Below are 9841 nucleotides of genomic sequence, written 5' to 3' on the forward strand. Positions count from 1 at the left end.
TAGACATTGAAAAATTCATTTGGAATTTCTGCCCTAATTCAAACTCTTATCAAAGTATAAGCCAAATGCCAAATCTACGTTTCTGGCAGTTGTGCTTGGAAATGGCAAGTATTTCCAGAAAAGAAACATCTGCAATTTTACAGTCACTCATGGTTCTCTCATTTCATGAATCGCTTTGTCCCTTTACCTTTCTCTCCAAATATAACATTCAAGGCCAATTCATCATCTCAGATAAAGCTAAGGTAAATATTTTATTTTTAAAATGAACTATGCCAAAGCTTTAGCCTACTTGGGACTATGATGAATAAGGCATACTCTGCTCTTAAGGAAACGGAAGAGTTGGCTGTTTCATTTTAAAAACAAACAAATAGGCTGCCATAATTAGAAGTGAAGGAGTCAAAACAATGTAAACAATTGCAGCTGCCTTTTCGTCATTTTCTTGTTCATGTAATTTGCAAATGCTGAGAAAATGATCTACAGTGCCTTGAGATCCAGCACATCTTTGCTGAAGGTGAAATGCTACTGGTCCTTCCAGAAAAATAGTATGTGATGCTTGCTTTTTCCCAAAGAAGCTCTACACTCCAGTTGCTCAACTAATACATATTGAAGATGACAAAGATGCTTTATCAAAGTAGGAAAACAATCTCTTTAATAACTTCAGTTATCCTTTCTGTAAAAAACAAGTGTCTTTGAAAAGAGCCAAGAAGATATTTTTTAAAGGTAAACGTAAGTATGAAAGGATTGCTGAATTCATAGAGCATAACCCACTACTTTGAAAAAAGTTTCTTCTTCTCCAATCTGAACAGATGCTTATTCTCTTTGGAGAAACAGGTAAGTAGACATAATAAATATTTTGATATTCAACAACCCATTAGTCCAATAATTAAAACCACCAAGGAAGAAACTAAATACTTGGTTCATTAGTTGCCATGAATCATGCTTGCAATTGCTTAGTGACTTTTGTCCAAGTGAAAACATTGTTTCTCAGCACTTCTTCTTACCATTGCGAAGAATTTTTTTGCGTTTGAGAATCATTTCATAGAGTTTTTCCAGGGCTGGCTGGAGGCCTAGTCCACTAATGGCACTGCAACCTTGGATGTGGCTCTGTGTTGAAGCGTATAGTTCATGTAAGCCAAGGTGTTTCTCTATCTCAGCTACAGAGAGTGCATGGGCCACATCCTGTTTATTGGCCAGCACAAGCACAGGGATTCCCTGGTTGTCTGAGGAGTGAGCAATTCTGTGCAATTCAACCCGAGCCTCTTCCAAACGTTCAACCTCTGCTGAGTCCACTACAAAAACAACCCCATCTGTTCGGCGCATGTAGGATTTCCAGAGAGGACGCAGCTTTTCCTGGCCACCCACATCCCATACTTGGAAAGTGATGATGCGAGAGGTTCCCAGTGGCACCCGGATCTTCTCCATGTTGAAGCCCTTGGTAGGTGCACTCTTGATAAATTCTTGAAACTTCAGACGGTAAAGCAGAGATGTTTTGCCAGCTGCATCTAACCCAACTATGACCACATGAAGAGCCTGCAAGTGAGGCAGGAAAGGAGGCAGGGGGGCCAACTGATTCCCCATAGTCATTGGATTAACACCAAATCTTGAAAAGCACCAATAGATGATCACTGCTCACAGCAGCTAAGAAATTGTGACAAAAAGAAGAGTTAGAGTTAATACTTAATTTAAACCCATGAAAGCATACAGTATTTGTATTGAGTTATCTATGTATTAGTCGTATCTAAAGATGTAATTTTAATCTTCATCCTAGCCACATATGCAGGGTCCATTATTTTGGATATTAAGAACAAAACTGATAAAGCTTTTCTTCAAGGCCTATATCATGTATGAAGATATTCTTCAGATAATCAAAATGAATCCAAATTACCGGTAATTAATAAAACTCTCAAATACCATAAGCTAAACTTTATATTGACCTGACATATAGTAAAGAAGCCACCTATAGAATAGCTATTATGTCATTCTTTTGCAACAAATAGAAGATGCTGAGATTCCACAGATTCTGTTGAAAATTCTTGGTCATGACTATTCCTAAAATATTCTTCTTTACAATCCACATTACAGAATCTTCTGATTTCCAAAGCTTCTACCTTTTAGGCCAATGAGTTGGCCTAAAAATTATTAGCTTAAAACAAAATTTATAATGTCTATGGCTAACATGATTAATATTTATTTTTTGTATTATAATTTTTTTCCATTTATCCAAAATACCGGTATGTACATGCCATTTTTTCACAAACAAAATGCGTTCTTGCACCTTAAATTCTAACAAATGCAAGTTAAATCCATTCTGATCAAATGGACTGGGACTTATGAAAAATGTTATTGCTATATAAAATTTTATGAATCTAATTTAATTCAAACATGCTTTATTGTGTGTAGTACAATGTAATTAGGGTGCCAGGAAGTATTTTTGCTTTAATATTCTAAAAGACAATCTCTCCCAACCAGATAGATAATGATCAGCCAGAATTAAGTAATTTTAGTTAACTCATAACAGGAATCAATTTTTGTCAAGAAGAATTTTCCAGTCAGTCTTCAAAATATTATCAATTACAAACATGCACAACATTTACTATAAAACAAAGCTGTGTCATGTTTTCTAATATGAAAGCTGCTTCATTATTTCTCTTAAGAGGAAGCATTTGAGGAATGGATATTTATATATAATCGGAAGAATAATTTTTTCCTTCCTTCCTATACCCAGCTGTAATTGGATATTATAATCAATACTGAATGTTATATGCCTCTCAGCTAAAATCTAGTCCCTTGGACTCCCCCCCCCTTACTATGCAAAGAAATAGCAAGATTTGCATCTAAAAGCAGGCTACAAAGCAGACAAACTGTAGGCTTCAAACCTAGCCCTATCAACTGCAGGTGACGGCGGGTAGCCTTTTTTAAAATTAAGACTGCAATTTAAAAACGTGGACCGGCAAACTTTCAGTCCACAAATGCATCAGAGAAGGAGCTGCACACAGCTTTTTATGTTTTGCTTTCTTCCTACAATAAAAACAAAAAAAACAAGGGGGGTTCTTAATTATAAACTACGGACGCAGATCTCACGGCGCAACTTCTAACAGGCAGGCAGGCGATGAGAGACGGCACAACCGATACAAATCTTTTATTTCTGAGCTGCCCATTTCTTTTAGAGAATCTAAACAGCAGAAAAGATGCCGGCTTAGACCAACGCCCTGGATTTTTAGGTAACAAGTACCGAGCGTGGTTTGTAATTAGTCCCCGGAGAGAGGGAAGCAACTCATATATTCCGGTGACTTTTTAATTTAAAATACTCTTTCGATTTTTAACATGAAATTAATTTGGTACTGAAAATACACGCCGGGATCCAGACCAAACTCAGATCTGCTGAACAAAAACTAGTGGGAACTTTACCTCCATCGGGGATCGAAGCTGACAGCCAAACACTCGCAGTCCGCAAAAACCCAGCCGGCACTGCAGAAACTCCTCAAGCGCACAACCGGCAGCTACTAAGAGAAGCTGCGGTCGCTGGGGAAAGGAGGCGGGGCTTCTTCGGCACCAGTCAACGGCTGCCTGGCGCGTGGATGGCTGCAAAAGGGCGGGGCCGTGCTGGAGGCGGGAACAAGAGGGCCAACTAAAAGCTCGCGAGAGTTCTGCTCCTACTCCGCTTGGTCCGGGGCTTGTTTGAAAGGGATGCGGGGATTTAGTTCCAAAATCTGTAGCTAACTCGGGGTTATGTGAAAGAGGAAAATAAAAGCCACAACCTGTCCCCGGGCAGGTGTGAAAAATGTATCCCCCCCCCCCTATCAGCTCTACTATATATAGGGCAATGATGGCAAATCTTTTTTTCCTAGGGTGCCAAAATAGCATGCGTGTGCACTATCGCACATGCACAAGCGCCCGCACCCATAATTCAATGCCTGGGGGAGGATAAAAACAGCTTCCCCCACTCCCCACAGGCCTGGAGGCTGGAAACAGCCTGTTTCCCAACTTCTAGTTGGCCCAGTGGGCTCATGTTTTGCCCTCACTAGGTTCCAAAGGCTTCCCTGGAGCCAGGGGAGAGTAAAAACAACCTCCTCCACCCCCCTCGAGGCTCTCTGGAAGGCAAAAACACCCTCCCAGAGCCTTTGCGAGCCAAAAATCAGCTGGCCAGCACGCACAAGCGTGTTGGAGCTGAGTTAGGGCAACACTTTGCGTGCCAGCAGATATGGCTCCGCGTACCACCTGTGACACCTGTGCTATAGGTTCACCATCACTGATTCAGGGCATTCACTGCTCGTTTTACTTCGAAGAGAACAGTTGTCCCTGGACACTCCTGACTTGCTTGTGAAAAGCATGAAATCAAAGTGGAGGCCACACTCCAGGATATAGGCAATTGTCTTCCCCCCTTGGAAATCACTCACCCAAAACCAAAATTTGGGAACTACACAATTTAAAGGAATTCTGAGTTATGGGCCGCCTGCCTGTGTTCGCAAACATTTAGCCATAAACCACGGCTTTTAGCCAAATGGGTAGGGTTAGGTTGGGTTCGTATAAAAATTAAACTAGAAAAGTCTATAGGGCTCTGTCTCTATAGCTGCTCATACAGTTCTACAGAAGAATAATTGAGTCTGTCATCTGCACTTCTATAATTGTCTGCAACCCAACAAAAACAACACAGAGGATAATGAGAACTGCAGAAAAAACCATTGCTGCCAACCTGCCTTCCATTGATGACCTGTATACTGCACGAGTCAAAAAGAGGGCAGTGAAAATATTTACTGACCCCTCACATCCTGGACATAAAATGTTTCAACTCCTATCCTCAAAACACTGCTGCAGAGCACTGCACACCAAGACAACTAGAAACTAGAAAAACTAGAACAGTTTTTTCCTGAACGCCATCACTCTACTAAAAAAATAATTCCCTCAACACTGTCAAACTTTTTACTAAGCCTGAACTTCTATTTCTACTAGTTTTTTCTCATCATTCCTATCATCCTTTTCCTCACACTTAGGATTGTATGACTGTAACTTGTTGCTTGTATCCTAAGATTTTATTAATATTGTTTCCTCATTGCTTATTTGACCCCTATGAGAATCATTAAGTGTTGTACCACATGATTCTTGACAAATGTATCTTTTTCTGTTTATGTACCCTAAGAGCATATGCACCAAGACAAATTCCTTGTGTGTCCAATTACACTTGTCCAATAAAGAATTCTATTCTATTCTATTTTTGTATGAAGTAGGTCTGCACTTTTGTACTTTGCAAAGAATCGTCATGAGCGGCACTCAAGACTTCTATAATAACACTCACCATTATCAGGAAAGAGACTTGCAAGCCTTTTGCAACCAATTAAGCTGAGGAGGAATCATGATCCAGTGTTCAAAAATATGCTTAGTATAATACCTTATTCTCAGGAGCAACTGTAGTCACTTTCTTTCTTTCTTTCTTTCTTTCTTTCTTTCTTTCTTTCTTTCTTTCTTTCTTTCTTTCTTCTTTTCTCTCTCTCTCTCTCTCTTTCCTCCCTTTCTTTCTTTAGTCAAACAAGTATAGAATTATAGTTCGTATTAACATAACAGTGATAACAAGGATAATAGGACAGAAGGACAGGGAGTAGGCACAATGGTGCACTTATGCATGCCCCTTACAGACCTCTTAGAAAAGGGTAGAGGTCAACTGTAGATAATTTAAGATTGAAGATATTAATAAAAGAAACAGGTTTTCAAATAGAAAAAAAAATTAAATATCTAGGGATTTGGTTTACGACAAGGTATTCTTCACTGAAAGAACTAAATTATATAAAATTATTAACAAAAACAAAAGAAGATTTAGAAAAATGGTCAAAGTTAAATCTATCCTTAATGGGAAGGATCAATACAATAAAGTCTAATATACTTCCAAGGTGGCTCTATCTCTTCCAAACAGCACCAATAGAACTAAACAAATCATTCTTTGCTAAAATAAATAAAATAATTTCTAAATTTATCTGGTGCAATAAAAAACCTAGAATAAACATGAAAGCCCTACAAGATTTAAGAACAAGAGGAGGATTCGGTTTACCCAACTTAGAAATATACTACCAAGCCACTAAATTACTATGGATTAAAGAATGGGTCAACCTTGAAAATCCTAGAATTCTAACAATAGAAGGCCACGATATAAATGAAGGATGGCACGCACATTTGTGGGAAAAAGAACATTCAAAACATTCTCACTTTAAACAACACCAAATTCGAAATACACTATTGACACACTGGCGGAAAGTCAGGAAAAAACATTACAATGAAATTCCCAGATGGCTATCCACTCTAGAAGCTCAAATTCATCCAAACATAATAAGCCAAGAACAAAAAATAACCTACGAAGCCCTATTAAATACTAAAGGAAGTCTTAAAACTAGAGAAAGACTTAAAGAGGAAGGTATAGTAATAGATTGGCTTCCATATTACCAAATTCAAAGCAGATATAAAAGGGACTTGGTACAATTTGGAATATGTAATAAACAAAATGAAATAGACAAAATATTGACAGGATCTGACAAAAAATTTATAACCAAAATGTATATTTATCTATTAAACTATGAAAACATCGAAGAAATTGTTAAACCTAACATGATATCTTGGATGACCAACTTTGGATATGCAATTCAGCTAGAAGACTGGGAAAAACTATGGTCAGTTAATTATAAGATGACTTTGTCAACACCATATAAAGAAAATCTTTATAAAATGTTCTTCCGATGGCATTATGCGCCAGCATGCCTAGCCAAAATGAATGTAAACATTAGTAACAAATGTTGGAAGTGTAAAAAAGAAGTGGGAACATACTACCACATATGGTGGCAATGTAACGAAGCAAAAAAATTTTGGATTCAAATTAGGGCATGGATGGAAGAAATATTGGGCTATAAAATTGAAATAAAACCGGAAATGTATTTATTAGGCATAATTAGAGGCAAACATAGCAAAGAAAATTACTACTTAATAAATCACTTACTTACTGCTGCAAGATTAGCATATGCACAAGTCTGGAAACAAGATAAGATTCCAAACAAAGAAACGGTAATTAAAAAAATATTAGACTGCGCCAAATTTAGCAAATTAACATACGAAATTCAAAACCAACAAAATAAGGACTATTACAAAGTGTGGGAAAAAATTTACAACTGGGTGGAAATCAAGAAAAAGGTATAGTAAATAGAATTGTTAAAAAATAAATCTTGTAAATATATTAAGTGTAAATGTTTAATGTTGTATTGTTTGATGTCTAAATGTTTGTAAGTCATATAAATAAAATAAAAATATATTTAAAAAAAAAAAGATTGAAGATTTTGGGTGAGGGGAAGAAACAACAGAGTCAGGCAGTGAGTTCCAGGCATTGAGTTCCAGGCATTTTCCCAGCAGAGACGAAAATTTAAAGACCTTACTTTTGAACTAGCAGTAATAACACACTGTGCGCAATTCTTGTTAACTCCACAGTAAACTTAAAAAATGGAACCTTTGGAAAGGGAGTTTGCTTTACCGATAACCGCCAGCTCGCTCCTCGAATTTGATCGGGACTTTCCATTGTTTCCATAATGCTCCCTCCCCTCCATCTCCTTCCTCGCTTTAGAATACAAGAAAAATCGAGCTCTTGGTTTTTGCTGCTCTCTGGTGGCCAATTGTGCTACGTGTAGGAAGGAGCGGCTGGCGTCTCGAGTTGCCCGGCACCAGAGCATTGTGAGTTTTCACCTGCCGGCCTTCTGTCACTGCAACCAAGGCTGTAGTTTCTTCTCGCCAAGACTCAGAATAGCACGCTGCAGAATGGCTGCCTACCATTGGGAAGCGCGCCGCAGGCAGATAATAATGGAGCACCGGCTGCGGCTGATGCAGGTGGTCGGACTGGGGGAAATCCTGCAGAGATAAAGGGGCAACTACCACCGGTGTGGGTGCTGGGGTGACGACCAACAGGAGTAGGTTGAACGCAAGTAAAATGGGGGGGGGGCAGAACAAGCCTTGCCTGTTTTTAAAAGTGGTGCTCTTCAAACTTCCGAAATTTGTAGGATTATTTCTGGAAGGTGCTAAGATAGGTGATGAATCATAATACACTTCTTTAAATTTAAAATGGAACAAACCTAAGCAGGAGGGCCTCCATGGAAATTGCCCTGTCTTAAGAGTATGCATTTCTGTTCCAGGCTTTTTATTGTCCTTTGTAATTCTGAGATTTTGAGAGATCCAAAAAAGAATAGCTTCCCTAGCTTTTCCTATCACAAATACTATCACAAAGTCATAATATCTGCATAAACTATTTTGACTGATGACTCTTGCTCACTAGATTCCACCCCCCACCCCCATCCCAGAATACTGGCCTGAGTTAATCTTTTCTCTCTGGGTGACATGAAGCAAAACCAGCCTGTTATTTGTAACCCCCTGCAGATTCATTCTACCTCTATTGCTTTGTTTACTGTCTGACATTATTAAGATAGTAAGAAAGCCTGACTAGTTTTATATACCTTCATACTACCCTGGTGAGAATAAGAAAGAAATACTTTCATAGTTATACAGATGGCTGAGGCAATGGATGAAACTAAGACCACATCCTGGGAATGTGGCAGAAATATTTTTTGCTGGGATATATTTGCTAGGTTGTCAGTAGGGAAAGACTTGGGTCAATCTGTCTTCTGACTTACACTAATATTTGTTCCTGGCTGGGTTAGTGTGGAAAGGCCCAGGTTTTTAGTGACTTATCTTCTGATTCTAGGGATGTGACAAGACTTCTCTCTCCAAAGTGAAGTACATGTACTTTGTTCATAGCAGACCTATCATTTTGTTTTCCTGGCATTTTTGGATGTGGGTTGGGAAAGCGCCAGATTTTTAATCCGAAGGCTGGGTGCCAGGGACTAAAGAAAAACATAATCAGAAACCACATGGTAAAGAAATTAGGTCCAGAGAAAGAAAGAATAATGAAATACATGGGATGCAGAAAACAGAATAAGTTCAGAAAAAGTAGTATCGGTTCTATCTATAAAAATAAAGGGGGAGGGGGAAGAAAAGAAAATATAAATTGAATTAACCAGCAACAGAACAACAGAGGTGAAGAACTGAAAAAAAGGAGGAAGGCAGGCTAGGAGATGTGTACCATTTCAATAGGAAGCAACCTTATCAAAAATGAACAACTTTTAAAAAATGATTTGTTGTGGAATTATTAACTGGGGTTTTTCACATTTTCTTAGTACTGGTTCGCCCCTTGGGCAATTTCCGCACATGCACCTGGTCTTCTGTGCATCTGCTTTTCTCACATGTGCACCTTCATGCATGCAACCAGCCTAAAAATCATACCTAAATAGGACGGCATAGAGCTGGGGTGGGTGAGCAGGCCACCTGCAATTTTCCACTACTGGTTTGGGCAAACTGGTACGAATCAGCTGAATACCACCTCTAACCTGCAGGATTGATTGTGTCTTCATAACCAATTTTAAAACATATCATTTAACAGGAAGCCAATTGATTCACCATCTTGCCTACCTCTCCATTCTCTTCACAATGTTCTCCATTGCCCCATTTTATGTGAGATGTTTTACTTACAGCATCCCAGATTTTTATTTGTAAAGGAATCAGAGAGGGCATGGAGCCTAGCATACCTAGGCAAAGGGGCCAAAAAGTTGTAAGAGAACAACTACAAATAGGCAATCAAAATTGCCATTTTAATACTTTTGATTAGCAACTCCCTGTGAGCAATTCCTTCCTAGGCACCAGGAAGGTTGCTATTAGATTTCATTATCTGAATTTGAACAGACATTTGCCAAGAAATGTAATTTCTCAATTCTCATACATGTGGGGTTTTTTTGGGGGGGGGGGGGCATGGACATAGGAGAGCAGAATC

The 9841-nt window shown here is 38.8% G+C and overlaps 1 protein-coding gene across 2 annotated transcripts; it reads right to left on the reverse strand.

Moving 5' to 3' along the window:
* Positions 1 to 230: 230 nt before the first annotated feature.
* ARL4D (ARF like GTPase 4D) lies at positions 231 to 7579 on the reverse strand. Of its 2 annotated transcripts, none has more exons than XM_070727006.1 (2): positions 7502 to 7579; positions 231 to 1638 (listed from the first exon to the last, which is right to left on the reverse strand). In XM_070727006.1, the coding sequence occupies exon 2, from the start codon at positions 1582 to 1584 to the stop codon at positions 985 to 987; it is 600 nt and encodes a 199-aa protein (XP_070583107.1). In that variant the 5' UTR covers positions 1585 to 1638; positions 7502 to 7579; the 3' UTR covers positions 231 to 984. The 2 variants fall into 2 exon arrangements, with proteins under 2 accessions (XP_070583107.1, XP_070583106.1); XM_070727005.1 differs by lacking the exon at positions 7502 to 7579 and adding an exon at positions 3409 to 3488.
* Between the last annotated feature and the right edge of the window lie 2262 nt (positions 7580 to 9841).

The sequence above is a fragment of the Erythrolamprus reginae genome, chromosome Z (genome assembly GCF_031021105.1).
Source record: "Erythrolamprus reginae isolate rEryReg1 chromosome Z, rEryReg1.hap1, whole genome shotgun sequence".
Taxonomy (NCBI): domain Eukaryota; kingdom Metazoa; phylum Chordata; class Lepidosauria; order Squamata; family Dipsadidae; genus Erythrolamprus; species Erythrolamprus reginae.